The sequence below is a fragment of the Stegostoma tigrinum genome, chromosome 3, assembly GCF_030684315.1.
Source record: "Stegostoma tigrinum isolate sSteTig4 chromosome 3, sSteTig4.hap1, whole genome shotgun sequence".
NCBI classification, from domain to species: domain Eukaryota; kingdom Metazoa; phylum Chordata; class Chondrichthyes; order Orectolobiformes; family Stegostomatidae; genus Stegostoma; species Stegostoma tigrinum.
Window position 1 is genome coordinate 110608493 of NC_081356.1, and position 19460 is coordinate 110627952.

General features: G+C 42.1%; 1 protein-coding gene across 13 annotated transcripts in view; it reads right to left on the bottom strand.

Annotated features, from left to right (window-relative positions):
- LOC125450809 (microtubule-associated serine/threonine-protein kinase 4-like) overlaps nt 1–19460 on the bottom strand; it is a 457413-nt gene that overhangs the window by 19667 nt on the left and 418286 nt on the right. For all 13 annotated transcript variants that reach the window (XM_059644830.1, XM_048527021.2, XM_059644829.1 and 10 more), the window contains 4 exons: nt 16655–16767; nt 13412–13560; nt 11205–11425; nt 4669–4866 (listed from right to left, as the gene is read on the bottom strand). In XM_059644830.1, the coding sequence (XP_059500813.1) occupies nt 4669–4866; nt 11205–11425; nt 13412–13560; nt 16655–16767 (681 nt within the window). The remainder of the gene's footprint in view (nt 1–4668; nt 4867–11204; nt 11426–13411; nt 13561–16654; nt 16768–19460) is intronic.

Sequence of the window (19460 nt, forward strand, 5' to 3'; positions counted from 1 at the left end):
CCAACAGCCCCCTTCACTATCAACCAATCTTAGTGTCATCTGCAAACTTGCTAATCAGACCATCTATACCCTCCTCCAGATCATTTATGTATATCTCAAACAACAGTGGTCCTAACACAGATCCCTGTGGAACACCACTGGTTACAGCTCCCCATTTTGAGAAACTCCCTTCCATGACAACTCTGTCTCCTGTTGCCCACCATTTCTCTATCCATATAGCTAGTACAGCCTGGACCCCATGCAACTTCACTTTCTCCATTAGCCTACCATGGGGAACCTTATCAAACACCTTACTGAAGTCCACGTATATGACGTCCACAGCCCTTCCCTCATCTATCAACTTTGTCACTTCCTCAAAGAATTCTATCAAGTTGGTAAGACATGATCTTCCCTGCACAACGTCATGTTGCCTATCACTAATAGGCCCATTTTCTTCCAAATGTAAATAGATCCTATCCCTCAGTATCTTCTCCAGCAGCCTCCCCACCACTGACGTCAGGCTCATTGGTCTCTAATTATCTGGATTATCTTTGCTACCGTTCTTTAACAAGGGGACAACATTAGCAATTCGCCAGTACTCTGGGACCTCACCTGTGCTCAAGGATGCTGCAAAGATATCTGTTAAGGCCCCAGCTATTTTCTCTCTCGCTTCTCTCAATGACCAGGGATAGATCCCATCCGGACCTAGGAATTTGTCGATCCTAATGCCTTTTAAAATACCCAACACTTCCCCCCACCTTCTGCTGACTTGACCTAGAGTAATCAAACATCTATCTCTAACCTCAACATCTGTCATGTCCCTCTCCTCAGTGAATACCAATGTAAAATACTCATTAAGAATCTCACTCATATTCTCTGACTTTTCGCATAACTTCCCTCCTTTGTCCTAGAGTGGGCCAACCCTTTCTCTAATTACCGTCTTGCTCCTTATGTATGGATAAAAGGCTTTGGGATTTTCCTTAACCCTGTTTGCTAAAGATATTTCATGACTCCTTTTGGCCCTCTTAATTCCTCGTTTCAGATTGGTCCTATTTTCCAGATGTTCTTCCAAACCTTCGTCTGTTTTCAGTTGTCTAGACCTTATGTATGCTTCCTTATAACTCTTTGCTAGTCTCTCAATTTCACCTATCATCCATGGTTCCCTAATCTTGACCTTTCTATCCCTCATTTTCACAGGGACATGTCTGTCCTGCACTCTAATCAACTTCTCTTTAAAAGCCTCCCACATATCAAATGTGGATTTACCCTCAAACAGCTGCTCCCAATCCACATTTCCCAGCTCCTGCCGAATTTTGTTGTAGTTGGCCTCCCAATTCAGCACTCTTCCTTTAGGACCGCTCTATCAGTATTCTAAAAACTAGGGAATTATGATCACTATTCCTAAAGTAATCCCCTCCTGAAACTTCAACCACCTGGCCGGGCTCATTTCCCAACACCAGGTCCAGTATGGCCCCTTCCCGAGTTGAACTATTTACATAGTGCTCTGGAAAACCATCCTGGATGCTCTTCACAAATTCTGCTCTATCTAAACGCCCAACACTAAGTGAATCCCAGTCATTGTGGGGAAAATTAAAATCTCCCATCACCACCACCCTGTTGCTCCAACATCTTTCCATAATCTGTCTACATATTTGTGCCTCTATCTCACGCTCGCTGTTTGGAGGCCTGTAGTTCAGCCCGAACATTGTTACCACACCCTTCCTATTTCTGAGCTCTGCCCATTTTACCTCACTGCTCAAGTCCTCCATAGTGCCCTCTCTTCAGCACAGCTGTGATATCCTCTTTGATCAGTAATGCAACAGTTCCACCCTTTTACTTCCCTCTCTATCCTGCCTGAAGCCTCAATATCCTGGGATATTTAGTTGCCAATCTTGCCCTTACCTCAACCAAATTTCAGTAATAGCAATAACATCATACTCCCATGTAATAGCCCAAGCCCTACGTTCGTCTGCCTTACCTACTATACTTTTCGCATTGAAACAAATGCACCTCAGGCCACCTGTTGCTTTGTGTTCATCATCTGCTCTCTGCCTACTCTTCCCCTTAGTCACACTGACTTCATTACCTAGTTTTTTTACAGGCTTTAGTTACAGCCTCCTTACTGTCCACTAACCTCCTCATTTGGTTCCCATCCCCCTGCCACATTAGTTCAAACCCTCTCCAAAAACATTAGCGAAAGCAGCCCCTAGGACATTGGTTCCAGTCCTGCCCAGGTGTAGACCATCCGATTTGTAATGGTCACACCTCCCCCAGAACTAGTCCCAATATCCCAAACATCTGAACCCCTCTATCCTGCACCATCTCTCAAGACACTCATTTATCCTGCCTATTCTTTCCTTTCTACTCTGACTAGCACGTGGCACAGGTAACAATCCTGAGATTACAACCTCTCAGGTCCTACTTTTTAAACTTGGGTCCTAACTTCCTGAATTCTGCTTGTAAGACCTCCCCACAAGTCGGGTATACTCCCCATTTGCCTAGATAAGTGCAGCTCCAAGCACTCAAGAATCCAGGGCAAAACAGCCCATTTGACTAGCTTCACATACACGTGCGTCCGCTCCTTCCACCACCTATGCTCAGTAGCAAGTGTGTAAAATCTTCAAGATGCACTGCAGAAATTCACCAAAGATCCTCAGGCAGCACCTTCCAAACCCACAACCACTTCCATCTAGAAGGACAAGGACAGCAAATATGTAGGAACATAGTTACCTACAAGTTCCCCTCTGAGCCACTCACCATCTGACGTGGAATTATATCACTGTTCCATTCACTGTCGCTGGAATTCCCTCCCTAATGGCATTGGGGATCAACCTCCACCAAATGGACTGCAACAGTTCAAGATTGCAGTTCAACAATACCTTCTCAAGGGCAATTAGGGACAGGCAATAAATGCTGGCCAGCCAGCATCACCCACATCCCTCTAACAAAAAAAAACATTTCAACTGTGGAAAAAGAAATAGAGTTAATGTTTTGAGTTTGATATGACCCTTATGTTCTGAAGAGTCTGGCTGGACTCAATGTTAGCTCTCTTCTTTCTCCACAGATGCTATCAGAATTGCTAAGTTTCTCCAGCACTTTGTTTTTATTTCAAATTTCCAGTATTTGCAATATTCTGGTCAGTGTTGCAAGGTCAATACCCTGGAATTCCCTTCCTACAGGTCAACCCACAGCATGAGGCTGCAGCAGTTCAAGGAGGCAGCTCATCACCACATTCTCAAGGGCAACTAGGGACAGGCAATAAATATTGGCCAACCAGCAACTTCCATATCCCACCAATGAATTTATAAAATGGGTCTACAAAATATGAGAAATGGCAGCAAAAGTTGGGGGAAGAGGCTGGGGATCACTTAGAGTTCTCAACAAAGGAACAGCCACCTTACTGGAAACAGGAAAACAGAAGAATTGAATTATTTGAAATATAATGAGGAATTTCTGGATGAAGACTACAGGAATTCACAAGCTGTTACAGGAGAGGAAAATGTAGTGGATGCTACTGAAATGAACTGAATTGCACAATTTAATGTTGAATATTTTTATTTCACAAGGGTTTGCATTTACAGGTATTTGTATTATCACAGCTGAAAGTATCTTCTATATTGTGAATTTACTTTAAGGTGTACTGACTGCATTAATGGATTAGCTGCGATTTCGCCATGCTGCAGAAAGCATGTTTGAGGTGATAGTTTTTGTGTGCAGAGCTGTGTCGGCCATTTACTAAGAAAAACATTTGTTGCTAATTTATGTTTGTTGTTTTGTGCTGATTTAAATGCAGTGTCTAGGAAATTAACATTTCCTTGTGTGTTGTGGCTTTAGATTTAATGGAGCAGTGATTATTATTAAACTTGTTGATACATTCTTCTAATTCAGTTTCTGCACAAGTCCAAATCCTGCATACGTCAGCACAAACATAGAAGGTATGGTTATAAAGTCGTTACCTCCTCTCAGCTCCCATCAGGTTTTAGGCTGGGTTTCTGGGGGAGTTCAGCAATGTAAATACTGTAAAACGTAAAGCAGAAATAGCTTGATTCTCGCTAGGTGCAAATGGTCATTGCCTGGTATTTATGTGGCACAAATGTTACTTGCCATGCGTCAGCAGAAACCTAAGTACAGTCCAGGTCTTGCTACATGTGGGCAGAGATTTCTTCAGTTTCTTGAGTTTTTGTGAGTGCCATTGAACTCCTACAGCAAATGTCCAAATTAACTTGAAAGCATGGACTAAATAGTTTAGAAAGATGAAACATCAAAATTTAAATTGGCTTATTTTGTGGATATAATGAATGCTTACCCTGAAAGGTACAAATATGAAGAGCAGAGAATGGCAATCTTATTTGTGCTGAGGCACATGTCTTAATGGCTTTTATATTACATTAGCAGCAAATTGTTTGCCCAGAGCTTTAATATAGGATGTCAAAAAAATGAATCATAAGATTCAACGCTCTTGCAAAAGAGATCACCTCGAAACTGCGAAATATTAATTGCAACATATTCAATTAATTATATCATTTATTCTTGGAAATTGTTCTTGAAATAGTTTTATGGTGGATCTTGTTAAAACATGCTCATCTACGTAAACCTTTTGAGGTGGTTTATGGTACCAATTATATTTAGAGAGCTATGTACTACTAAATTCGCTGCGTGTTTTCTATGTGCTGTTACTGATTGTCATACCTGCAGGGATCATGAGCGAAAGAGCAGTGGCAGAGGCTGATTTCATCACTTTCCTGGTTCGTTCTTTCTCTGTACTTTCTAATCGCTGACGGGCTAGCTGTGGAACATTGTCACTTGCAGTCTTTGATGAAATATCTGTACTTTCCACACTGTCACTCCTGGTGTTAATCTGATCCAGATGTTCAGAAAAACTGCCAACTGTTCAAAAGTAAATGCATTCAATCAGTATTTCCCCATTTCATCAGACATTCTTTTTAACTGCCACATACAAGTACAAAAGTTAAAATATTACACAAATCCCAACATCTAACAGCAAAGGCTGGCAGTCTCACTGGTCTGCAAAAATCTAAATAGCAATATCTCAAAATGAATTGAAAATCAGCTTATATTACAGTGACATTCATCGTTCTACTTCTCCTTTCTCCAAATGGAATTAATATAACAATCTCAGAAAGTACCAGAGGACCAGCTTCTGTGAAAATTTAATGTATATGGGACAAGAGAAGACAACTAAGGTAATGCTTATAAAAAAAATTTACATGAAGTAGTTACATTGTCTCCTATACTGGAATGTTTCACTAATTAGAAACTGAAACAAACATTATTTTGCTGCCCTAATTTAAAGATTTTATACATTACAGAAACTAGTGAGCTCGGGGGAGTGTCGTGTCACACTGGGGAAATAAGTCAATATTTAGATAACCTAGCAAATTGCAAGCGATTTAATTTCAAATCACAAGCTGCAAAAAAGAAAGGGAGTTGTGCAGTTTAATAGAATTATAGAGTCACGCAGCACAGAACAGACCCTTTGGTTCAACTAGTCCACACTAACCAGCTTTCTCAAATTAAACTTATTCCATTTGCGTGCTTTTGACCCCTATCCCTCTAAACCTTTCCTATCCATGTACCTGCCCAAATATTTTTTAAATGTTGTAACTGAACCTGCATCTACTACTACTTCTGCAGTTCATTCAATATAAGTACTACCCTCTGTGTGAAACAGTTGCCCCTCAGGTAAAGTCACCCTTCGATCTCCGGGGCAAAGAAAAGTTCCAGCCGATCCACCCTCTCCAATCTCAGTAACCTCCTTGTAAATCTCTTGTGCACCATTTCCAATTTAATAAAATCCATCCTACACCAGGGCAACCAGAACTATATGCCGTACTCCAAAAGCGGCCCCACCAACATCCTGTACAGCCGCAACATGACAATGCTCTGATCAATGAAAGCAAGCATGTCAAATATCTTCTTCACCGCCCTGTCTATCATTGACATCACTGTTAAGGAACTGTGTCTGAATCCCTAGGATCTCTCTGCTTAACAACACTCCCCAGGCCCAGCATTAACTATATAAGTCCTGCCCCGGTATGTCTCACCAAAATGCAACACATCCCATTTATCTGAATTAAACTCTACCTGCCACTCCCCAGCCCACTGGCCCAGCTGATCAAGGTCCCACTGCATTCTTAGATAACCCTCTTCACTGCCCACTATATCACCAATCTTGCTCTCATCCAAAACTTACCAATCAGGCTTCCTCCTCATCCAAATCACTTTGGTCAATGACAAACTGTAGACCCAGCAATGACCCTGTAGAACACTGCTGGTCGTAGGCCTCCAGTCCAGAAGACAATCTTCTACCACCATCCTCTGTCTCTTACCATCAAGCCAAATTGTATCCACTTCGCAAGGTCTCCCTGAATCCCTTGTGATCTCACTTTACTAAGCAGTCTACCATGCAAAACCTTGTCAAAGGCCTTGTTAAAGTCCATGTAAACAACACCTACTGCTCCACCTTCATCTGTCTCCTTGGTAACATCCTCAAAAAACCCGTATCAAGTTTGTGAAAAATGATTTTCCACGCACAAAGCGGACTCTCTCTAATCAGTCCTTCCACTCCAAATTTTGTCTTTCAGGATCCCTTCCAATGACTTATCCACCATTGATGTCAGGCTCACTGGTTGATACTTCCCTGGCTTTTCTTTGCAGCCTTTTTAAATAAAGGACCTTGGAATTTAATCTTTACACATTTTAAGACCTCTAGTACCCCCTCAGTAATGTGGGCTGTTCTCAAGATATCATTATTTCCCCAAGCTCCCTAGCTTCCATGTCTTTTTTCACTACAAATACTGACACAAAATATACAGTCAGTTACCCATCTCCTGCAATTTCGTACAGAGACGGCACGTCTCTTTAAAGGAGCCCTATTCACTCCCTTGTTGTTCCTTTGCCTTTAACGTACCTACAGAATTTCTTCGGATTCTCCTTAACCTTATCTGCCGAAGCTATCTCATATATCCCTTTTGCTCTCCTGATTTCCCTCTTAAGAATGCCTCTGCTCTCATACTCTGCAAGAGATTCACTTGATCTGTACCTGGCATATTTGATTTGTTATTATTATTGTACTGAGATACTGAAATGAGCATTGTTTTGCAAGCTCTTCAGGTAGATCATACCATACAAAGTGCATCAGGGTGGCAGAACAGAGTGCAGAATGTACGGCGACAGTCACAAAGAATGTCCGGAAGGAAAGAACAGATATTTATGAAGGCCATTCACAAGTCTGATAACAATGGCAAAAAAGCTGTTCTTGAATCTGTTCATACGTGTATTTAAACTTCTATATCTTCTGACCAATGGAACAGGATGGCAGTGTAATCAGGATAGATTATATTGGCTGTGTTCCTGAGGCAGCAGGAAATATTGACAGAGTGAACGGATGGGAGGCTGGTTTGCGTGATGAACTGGGCTGTATCAGAGATAATGGGAATTGCAGATGCTGGAGTTATCTTGGAATCTCCAGCATCTGCAGTTCACAATATCTCTGATACAATTTTAACCTCACTGCAAAGCCTCTTCCAGGGATGCCTAACCTGAAGAAGTTACCCTCGTCCCTCCGGACAAACCTCGGGATCTCTCTCCCACTGCAACTCTTGTCCCCCGCTCTCCCTATTTATTTCAGAACCCTCTCCCCCTCCCCCTCTTCTGGAGGGTCTAGGCCCAAAACGTCAGCTTTTGTGCTCCTAAGATGCTGCTTGGCCTGCTGTGTTCATCCAGCTACACACTTTGTAATCTCGGATTCTCCAGCATCTGCAGTTCCCATTATCTCAATAACCAGCTCCTTCGTTTTGCTGACATTGCTGGGATTGTCATCTTTCCATCATGCTAAGTACCGTATCTCCTTTCCTGTACACTGTCTCATCATTGTTTGAGATCCAATCTACAATAGGGTTGTGTCGTCAGCAAATTTGTAAATGGATTTGGGGTGGAATTTGGCCACCCAGTTGGAGCATATAAGAACTAAAGTAGGGGGCAGACCACGCAGTCTTGAGAGGCAATGGTGTTGAGGATTTTCATGGAGGTGTTGTTGTTGTTGCCTATTCTAACTGATTGCGGTCTATGGGTCAGGAAGTCAAGGATCCAGTTAGAAGCAGGAGTTGAGGCCTAGATCTTGGAGATAAGTTTATTTGGAATTGTGGTGAAGAAGGCAGAGCTGATGCCAGTAAGTAGAAGCGTGATGTTGGTATACTTGTTGTCCAGATATTTCAGGGATGAGTGCAGGGTTAGGGACATGGTATCTCCTATGGACCTGTTCTGCTGTTAGGTAAATTGCAAAGGGTGAAGGCAGTGTAGGGGGCTGGAGTTGATGTGCGTCATGACTAACCTCTCAGACACTTCATAATGACGGAGGTAGGAGCCACCGGGCAGTAGACATTGAGGTAGACTTCATGATATTTCTTTGGCAATGGAACGATGGTGTTCTTCTTGAAACAGGTGTGGACTTCAGATCAGAGTAAGGAGATGTCAGCGAATACTCCTGCCAACTGTTACACACATATACCTCCTTCGTCTTCTTCACCACAGCCATAATATCTCTAGTCATCCAGTGCCTCTCCTCCGACCAGCCTTGCCCTTTACTCTCATATGAGCATACTTTCTCTGAACTCTCATCCTCTCAATTTTGAAAGCCTCCCACTTGCCAGATGTCCCTTTACCTCTGAAATAACCTACCCCAAAAAAATTTTGAAAGTTCCTATCAAATACTGTCAAAACTGGCCGTGCTCCAATTTAACACTTTAACTTTTATACAAGGTCTATGCTTTTCCATAAATGTTCTAAAGCTAACAGAATTATGATCACTGGTCCCAAACTGCTCTCCCACTAACACCTCAGTCACTTGCATTGCCTTATTTCCCAAGAGAAGGTCATGATCTCTCAAGTTATTGATCAGTAGGTGTGTGAAGAATCCAGTGGGGAATGACAAGCAATAATTTAAGGTCTCACCAGTGATAACCGATGTCTAGAATAAATAGAATACAATTCTGTAATTCTTCTTGAGATGCACAGGAATGTGGACCTATAATGTTGACTGACATTCAGGATTACATGAAAGGATTCTGAGAGATTTGAACAACATTAGGCCGAAAGGAACCTCACAGATTTCTATTTTGTACCTGGAAGGAGTATAGTGAAAAGGAGATGAGGGTGACAGAGTTAATAGACTTGGTGAAACCCTCACTGACCCCACTAACATTTAGAGTATTGAATAAGTAGTGAATACATGGCATAGTGAAGTACTGTAGTCTGAGGAAGGGTCACTCAACCCGAGAAGTTAACTCTGATTTCTCTCCTAGATGCTGCCAGACCTGCTGAGCTTTTCCGGCAATTTCTGTTTTTGTTTCTGATTCACAGCATCCACAGTTTTTTCCATTTTCAATGTTCTGGGCATCAAATCCCATCCAGACAGATGGTAGAATTTGAATTCAATAAAAATCTAAGAGCCTACAAACAGAAAGAGCATGTACGCCCAACAAAATAGGTGACAACCATCTGGTGGTTTGAAACCCTTATCATTCAGAGTTAAAATTTAAACAATGCCTTGCAGTTAACTGTCAGTGTTTAGGTGCATTCTCCATGGCGACACCTCTATCACAGTCCATTTGTCAACCAACTCTGCCCTCATGCAGTATAAAGTGGGTTAGCCCTTTGAAGGGGCATTCTTGAAAATTATTCACGAGGCAAAAAGCTTTGTTTAAATATATCTATCTTTTTTCAGCTATATTCGGGAAGCATGTCCTGGTGTCAGTTTTAAAGAACAAAATCCTTATCCTGATCCCATGGCCCTCACTTCCAGATATCCAATCGGTGAAACAGCCTTTCAGCACCTACCCTTTCAGTGAGACCATCTCTCACTCTTCTCAACCTCAGGAGGGACAGACCCATTTTATTCAATTATTTCCCATAGAACAACCAGCTCCTTGTCGGAAGCAATCTAGTGAACCTTATTTGCACCAACTCCAAGCAAAGTGTGTACTTCTGTTGGGGTGGGGGTACAATGTTAACACTGTATACCGTAGTCCAGGTGCAGTCCCACCAAAATCCTGTACAATTCTAACAAGACCTCCCTATTCTTGCTTATAACACCAAGGGAGGAAAAACTTATTAGGAGGCTGTATAACAAAGATTCATTTGATTGATTCCTGGAATAACAGGGGTGCCTATGATCAAAGGCTGGAAAAACTGGATCTATACTTTCTGGAGTTTTGAAGAATGAAAAATAAATGATTTCATACAAGATTTCAAACAGACTCAGCAGGATCGACAGAGAGGTAGTTACACTTGGTTCAGGAATCCAAAACGCCATGGGCACATTCTCAGGCTAAAGGGTCGAATCATTTAGAACTGAGATGAGGAGAAATTTCTTGACTGAAAGCACTGCTAGGTGTTTGTTTTTTTTATCCCAGTGAGTGTTATTGTCCTATGTTGGGGTATAGTTAGGGTTGAAATGAACAGATTTTTGATCATTCAGGGAATCAGGAGATATGGAGGGCAGGCACAAAACTAAAGTTGAAGTAATAGATCAACCATGGTCGTGTTTAATGGCACAGAGAGTTTCAGGGACCTTTTACTTTTAATGCTTTTTCTTCATACAATTTTATTCTTTTGAAGATCCTCCAGAACACTAATGATAGTTCGTGACTGTCCCATACAACTTAGAGGGTTTGTGTATGGGAGTTACTCATTGAATGGGCATGTCAGGTACACATCTCCTTTTCACCTTGATCTTACCTCATGCTTTTTCACATATTCTTCTCAAAATGTACTGGTCATTAATGTGAGGGTGGAAAACTAGAAATGGGGCTAAAATATTAATTACCAAAATGACTACTTATATCATAACTTCTCAGAATTTAAATGATTTGGCAAGTATTCTATATGCAAAACAAACTACATAAAATAGAATTTTTAACTGTTCATTAATTTCTAGTTCTTTGATGCTAACACATTTTGTACTCATTAGCAGTTCTGATGACTAGTTGATCGGAATAGAAGCAGCCAGAGTGATTGGGTTCATGACATGTTGTGAAATTGAAGTCAACCTGCCAATGGCCAGACAAGTTCCTGTCTTGTTGTAAAAATGTCGTCTGGCCTTCAGGGAAAGGCTTAAACGGCTCTGGTCTATTGGACACGTGATTCTACTTTCACATTGTCTGGGTGCCTCTCGAGTTCAAATATTTCTCTTTAAAAAGTTGTACCTGAAAGAGTTGAGCTACTGATGGTGCTGGGAGTGGTTGCATCAATCTCATCCTGAGATGTCCCTATGGAAAATATGATCTTGTCCTGGTCCCTGTGAGAGTCTTCCTGGGACAAGGACTCATCGTCCTCAGCGGAAATTGCAAAGCTTGGGAGCATCCCAGAACGCTGGTAACAGCTGCTGTTCTCACTACTTGGCGTTTGGGTTAGAGACAGGTGTTGCCTGAAGGTGGCAAAAACACAACACATCATGTTCTAATAATACAGGACATCTGTACAATGTCTGGAATTGTGTCCTTTGTATTAATATTTAAAAAGCCAATCAGAAAATTTTATATCCGGTTTCTAAAATCTGCAAGTGAGATTTACATTTGTGAGAATGGCTGGGATTAGACCTCAAAACACAGGAACAAAAGTAGGGCCATTCTGCCCTTCAAGTCTGATTTCTCCTTCAACAAACCATTCCTCATCTGATCATTCTCAACTCCACTTTGCTGCCTTTTTCCCCATAATCCTTGATTCCTTTACCGATTAAGAATCTGTCTATCTCAGCCCTGAATATACTTAATGCTCCATCCTCAACAGCTCTCTGTGATAAATATTTCCACAGACTCATTACCCTCAGAGAAGAAATTCTTCCTCGCCTGTTTTATATGGGCGACACTTTACTCTGAGGTAATACCCTCTGCTTATAGCCTCTCCCAATCTATCCTGTCAGGCCCACTCAGAATCTTATATATCTAAATCAGGTCACCTCTAGTGCTTCTAAATTCCAAAAAGTACAGGCCCAACTGTACTCAACCTCTCCTCATAAGAAAATCCCTCCATGTCCATGATGAACCTTGTGAATTCAAAGAGAAAAGTGAATATTGTGAATATTGAAATCGAAAGTAATTGATTTTGAAATACAGATTAGAGCGATCAAATTTGTAAGGTGTTTTCTTTCGTTCCTGAGAAATGGAGTAATACCAGAAATATGTGCGAGGTTTCTTTCATCTGGGAGATGGTATTTCGGGGAGGTCATTCTCACCAAAGGAGCAAGTCTTTTATATACCACCTGCCAATTAATCTATCCCAATCCATTCATAGATCAAGTCCTCCTCATGGCTTGCTTTCCTACATACCCTTCTACTGTTAACAAATCTGCCTACAAAACACTGTCTCCCATTGTGCAGGTTATTAACATAGTTTAAAAATATTTGAGGTCCCAATACTGATCCCCACTGAATTCCACTAGTTGCATTTTATCACATGGAAATAAATATTCACTCTGGCTCTGTTTCCTGTGAAGTGGCCAATCCTCTATTCATGCAACATTTGGCATATCCATCACAATGAACTCTTACCTTGTGAAGCAACCTTTGTTATTGCACCTGATCAAATTTTTGGAAATCCACTTGCATTACATCCCATTGTTTCTCTTGGTACTCCCTCAAAGAGCTCGAATAAATTTCTCAAACATGATTTCTCTTTCACAGACCCCTTCAACTCTACAGGATTATATAATGATTTTGCTTCTACTTCTTTAATCATGGAATCTAGTGGTCTTTCAATGACAGATGTTAGATTAACTGGCCTGAAGTTTTCTGCTTCTTTTCCCTCCTTTCCTGAATAGAAGGGTCATATTGATGATTTTCCAATTCAGTGTGATCTTTGGCCATCAAATTCAGGGAACTCATAAGCTTTTAGGGGCAGGAGGTTTCCTAGTACGATCACTCTAGCATTCACGATTGTTTTAGGTCCATGGAGGTGTGTGTGGAGGGTGGAGTGGGTAGGATTCCTATGGTGGTTCAGGATTTTTAGTGACCAATATTTGATCACTGAAGTGCTGTTTCTCACCAGGTCTCCATTTTGAAGTTGGTGAGGTGAGTTCAGGCCAGTGGAAATTGGTTGGGAGGTCAACCTGCTTGGGCTTCTGATGGGGTGGAAGGGAGCAAGAGGAGACATTTATCTTAAGGACTCCCTTTCCACATTCAGTGCCCAGCTTCCTTGCCACCTCCTTTCTTTCTAACCTCCTTAAATGTGCAATACATCTGCAGATTTCATATCCAACTTTTCACTGCTTTGCAATCAGTGCTGCATTCTGTGGTTTTAATCTACTTTTATTTTACTAACTGAGGTGTCGGTTACACTGTACAATCTAAAACTATCTGAAACTCAATAAAAAAAACTAAAGATGATGGATTCCGCAAAGATTAACAACACTTACATTTCAGAATCAGGAATCCAAGTAATTGAATCGACATGCAACGTGTTCGCCTTTTTTAACTTCCCGCCTGTATTGTCCTTCTCCTCTCGAATTTTTTCAGCACATCTTTTCTCATCAACTTGAGAGATTCGGTCCATGCTTTTGTAAACCTGGAGAGTGAGGACAATTTGACAAAATACTTTTTGTCTAATTAAACATATTGGAAGAAATATTCACACTGAATAATTCTGTTTTAAAACACACTCAAGTAAGCACTGGCGGCAAGAGGTTCTCTGTTTATAACTTTTGATGAAACAAATCCTCGAAGTGTCAATTCAAGTAAACCAGACCTTTAACTAATTCCAATATGAAGTAACAAATTGTACTCCTACAATTCTCTAATGTATAAATCAATGGGCATTGCTTTTATTTTTTGAGTCACTTCATGACTACATATTTATTACAATCAACTGGATTGCTTCTAATGGAAGTAAAAGACATAGTTTTTAAAAGGCAAGGAAGGATGGAAGCCCTCCAATATTTCAAGTTGCATGCCATCGTTTTGCTGAAGCTGGGATCGTAGTGTCATGTAAGCATCAAGAGAACAATATGGTGGCAGCAGCTTTGGTTCAGCAGACGTTTAGAGGCTATAAGTAGACTTGAGCATTTCAGTGGCAGATGAAAGTTAATGCCGAGAAACGTGAAGTGATCTCTCTTGGTAGGAACGACAAGGAAAGACAATGTTAAACAAAAGGGGCCACATCAAACATGGTGTACATTTCTAAAGGGAATGCAGGACCACATTGACTACATATAAGCAATAATCATTGAAGGTGAAAATAGTATCAGAGATAATGGGAACTGCAGATGCTGGAGAATTCCAAGATAATAAAATGTGAGGCTGGGTGAACACAGCAGGCCAAGCAGCATCTCAGGAGCACTCTCTGATGAAGGGTCTAGGCCCAAAACGTCAGCTTTTGTGCTCCTGAGATGCTGCTTGGCCTGCTGTGTTCACCCAGCCTCACATTTTATTATCATTGAAGGTGGCAAGGTACATTGAAAAAGCAGCATGTAGTCTTAGATAAAGTCATACAGCACAGAAACAGACCCTCCAGTCCAACTCATCCAAACTGGTCTAGTCCCACTTACTGCGTTTGGCCCATATCCCTCTAAACCTTTTCTTCACGTACCGATCCAAATATGTTTTAAATGCTGTAACTGTACCTGCATTGACCACTTCCTCTGGCAGTTCATTCCACATACAAACCACTCTGAAAAAGGTGTCCTTCAGACACCTTTTAAATCTTTCTCTTCTCACTTTATAAGTTACACTTGGTTTTGCACTTCCCAACCCGAGGGAAAAGACCTTTGTAATTCACCTTATCAATGTCCCTCATGATTTTATAAACCTCGATAAAGGGTCACCTCTCTATCTTCTACCCTCAGTGAAAGAGGTCCCAGCCTATCCAGCCTTTCCTTTAAACTCAAACCCTCCAGTCCCAGCAAAGTTCAGTAAATCTTTTCTGAACCCTCTCCAATTTAGTAATAAAATAGAACAGAATCCCTACAGTGTGGGCCCAACAAGTCCACACCACCTCTCTGAACAGCATCCCACCCAGACACATTCCCCTATCCCTGCATTTCCCCATGTCTAACTCACCTAACCTAAACATCCCTGAACACTACAGGCAATTTAGCATGGCCAATCCACCCAACCTGCACATCTTTGGACTGTGGGAGGAAACCAGAGCACCTGGAGAAAACCCACACAGACATGGGGAGAAACTGCAAATTGCACAGAGACAGTTGCCCGAGGCTGGAATCGAACCCGGGTCCCTGGCGCTGTGAGGCAGCGGTGCTAACCACTGAGCCACCGTGGCGCCCCAAATAATATTCTTCCTATGTATAGAACTGTTCACAGTACTCCACAAGTGGCCTCACTAATGACTTGTAGAAAATACTGGCTTAAACTCCATTAGAGTAGTGCATCCAATTCTTGGCTCCACAGTTTAGCAATGATGTAAAGGGATTAAAAATGGTGCGGGGAAGATTTATGAGAATGGTTCCTGGGATGAGAAACTTCAGTTACATGAATAGATTGGAGATGCTTGGGGTGTTTGCTTTAGAGAAGAGAAGGCTTGGAGGAGATGGGATAGAGGAATTCAAAATCACAGGGGTTTTGGACAGAGTAAATAGGGAAACATTGTTTCCATTGAGAAAAGGATCGGCACAAGAGGACACAGAATTAGAACGACTGTCAAACAAACCAGAGGCAACATGAGGAAAAACTATTTCTTACATTGTGAACTGTTAAATTCTGCAGCCCATAGTCTGAGATAGTAGCGAAGGAAAATTCACTCATGGCTGTCAAAACAGAATTGAATATTGATCTGAAGAGGCAAAATTTTTGCAGGAATACAGAGCAGACCTGACAAAGAAGTGTCATAGATATGACGGACTGAATGGTTACTGCACAGAAGGAAGCCATTCTTTGATTTCCAATGACTGAAGTCACGGCTGAGATGGATGTTGCAACACAGACAGAAGTGGGTGGATAAAATGTAGAGCACAGTAGGTCAGACAGCATCTGAGGCAAAGGAAAGTCGATGTTTTGGGTCTGGACCCTTCATTGCGTCTTATTTTGTAAAGAGAATGCATTCCTAAAGTCAAACAGATTCCAAGCAGTCTGCTAAGCTGAGACAGTAGTCAAGGAGGAAGATAGAGTCAGAGGTTAAGGGACAGAGTTTGAGACAGTGTTCAAAGATGACTCTGGTGTGGCATTTAAATGCAGAGGTTACAGCTTATCCAAGGGATAGAGCCCAACAAATGGTCTGAAAGCACAGAAGCTGCTGGGGGTACAAGGGATAATGGGAACTGCAGATGCTGGAGAATTCCAAGATAATAAAATGTGAGGCCGGATGAACACAGCAGGCCAAGCAGCATCTCAGGAGCACAAAAGCTGACGTTTCGGGCCTAGACCCTTCATCAGAGAGGATGAAGGGTCTAGGTCCGAAACGTCAACTTTTGTGCTCCTGAGATGCTGCTTGGCCTGCTGTGTTCATCCGGCCTCACATTTTATTATCTGGGGGTACAAGGGAGGTAGAGCTGGGTCCCATCTCCATGCAAGTAGATGGGAAACTCCCATCTGAAGTCAAAGTCTTAAAAATACAGCACATAGGGCAAGAAAGGGGAGGGCTGTCTTACAAAATGTATTTGAAAAATATCCATCAGCCATACAGGAAGGTGCCATTTGACCGTACTCACTTTGTTAAACCGATGGGAGCATGATGAAAATTGTCCTATTTCCAAATTGAAATTCTCCTCATTTGTCTCGTCCTCTTCTTCAGTTTCCATGTGGTGGTATCTCTCAGACCGAGCTAAATTAGAGAGGAAAAAAAAAATCAAAAAGTGTTGTAGAACTTGAAGCAAAATCGAAAGCATACACACTTTCACCTTGTAACATCTCATCATAGAACGGGAATACTGCAGGAGGCCACCAATCAGCCTGTTGTGTGCTTATGTTGCCTCTCTAAGAGTTACTTGGCTATTCCCATTCCACAGCCTTATCCTGTAGGCCTGCAAAGGATATCTCTTCAGGTAATTAATCAAATTCCTTCGGAAAGCTGCAACTGAATCTGCTGGACTCCCAGAACATACATTCCAGATCCCAACCACCTGCTGGATAAAGAAAAACATTTTTTTTTCCCCTCATTTTACCTCTATCCCTTTGATTGTGTGATTCTCAACTCTGCTGACAAGCTTCTTATTTTTACCACTTTACCAAAGGACTTTTGGAAGTTCATGTACAGGACTTTTGGAAGTTCATGTACACTGCAACAACTGCATTACCCTCAGGTTTCTTTGTTACTTCATCCAAATACTCTATCAGCTCGGTTAAACACAATTTGTTCTTAACAATCCTTTGTTGACCTCCCCTAATTAATCCACACTTGAGTCCAAGTTTTAGTTTGTTTTGTTCTGGATTACCATTTCAAAAAGCCTGCCTACCAGTCGGGCATGATGCCTATAAACTGTTTCTGTTAATTTGCAATGTGGTAAATCACAGAACCCCTAGAAATGTGAAAGCATACTATTCAGGGTATCAAGTCCACACTGACCCTCCAAACAGCATCCTACCCAGACCCAACCATCTACCCTAGCACTGTAACCTTTCATGGCTAATCCCATGGCTAATCCCATGGCTAATCCATGTACCTTGCACATCCCTGGACACTATGGACAATCCACCTAACCTGCACATCTTTGGACTGTGGGAGGAAACCAAAGCACCCAGAGGAAACACATTCACAGACAGGGAGAACATGCAAACTCCACATAGACAGTCCCCTGAGGGTAAAATTGAACCTGCGCCATTGGCACTGGGAGGTAGCAGTGCTCACCACTTAACCACCAGCGCCCCCCCCCCCCCCCCACTTAAATGTCACATTGGCACTGATAAATGCCAGACTGGCATGGGATTTGAGCCAATGGGCAGAATCTCCCAGTCCTGTAGCAGCAGGCTTCAAGATAGGACTGGGAGGTATCTCAGGAAATGAAGAATTGTAACAGTGGCCCGCTAGATTCCTGCCCAGAGGGTGATCTTCCCACAGGTAGGTCAACACTTGCTCAAGTTAATCTGGATAATTAATTATAGGTAGTTCTGATAATGCAACAGTTGTGTTCTTGCATGACCTCTTGCTATAGAAAATCATTATACCTGTAGAGCAGAAAGTTCACATTATCCAAACAGTGTCCAATATTCAGCAATCGCATTACAGCCGATTCGCATTAACAGAACACGGTCTATCCGCTGAACTATCTGTACACGTTGGAGGGCTGATCAAGAACACCAGCATACACAGGCAGCGTGCTCCATACTAGGGCTATGCTCTGCATGTCAGAGTCCCTGGCTGAAAATATTCCACATTCACCTACTCTTCTGAGGATGCAGCTAGGGTCTTTGCTGGGTCCATAATGTTTCTACAATTTATAGCCATGATTGATAGTGAGGAGAAACTATGCTGGCTGAGCTTGCTGATGACTTAAAGATCTTATAAAGCCAAGTCTTAAGACAGGATCTTATGTTGTGAAGGCAATAGAACAAGAATGCAGACTGCTACGTACAGGTTGAGTGAGTCGGGAAAATTCTGGCAGACATTGGTTTTCAATTTTGATTTTGATTTTGTCACGTGTACCGAAATACAGTGAAAAGCTCTGTTTGAGCAGTACAGGCAGATCATGGCAAAGGAAGCACAAATCCAAATGACTTGTTGGTATACAGGTTACTTTACAGGTTTTTCGGTATATTTACAGTGAAGTGTTACTCATACCGACTGAATTCCTTCAGCAAGTTGTTTTCTTCCTCTCTGTCCAGTTGTAGCCTGCAGCTGTAGTTGAGGGAGCCCGTGTTCGAGTGGCTATTTGTGGCTAGAATCCATTCAATGTTCCAAAAACAGCCCGATAGAAGCTGTTCCTGAACTTGCTTGTGCGTGTGTTGAGGCTTCTGTATCTTCTGCCTGACGGAAGAGGCTGTAGGAGATGGTTACCAGGAGGCGATCAGTCTTTGATGTTGGCTGCCTTTCCACAGCAGCGAGCTGTGTAATTGGAATCCATGGATGGAAGGTTGGCTTCCGTGATATTCTGGGCTGCGCACGCCACCCTCTGTTGTTTCTTACGGTCCTGCGCAGAGCAGTTACTATCCCAGGCTGTAATGCACCCGGACAGTATGCTTTCAATGGTGCATCTGTAGCAATTGGTGAAGGTCCCTGTGGACATACCCAATTTCCTGAGCTGCCTGAGGCCAAAGTGATATTGTTGTGTCTTTTTGACTGTCACATTTCGGTGGGAAGTCCAAGACAGGTTGTCGGTTATCATCACTCTGAGGGACTTGATGCTCTTCACCCTCTCAGCCTCAGTTCTGTTAATGTAGTCGGGGGCTCCTTTCTTTCTGAAGTTGATGATCAGTTCTCTAGTTTCGCCAACACGGAGAGACAGATTGTTTTCATTACACCACGTCACCAAGCCCTCTACCTCCCTTTTGTATTTTGACTCGTCGTTGTTAAATATCTGT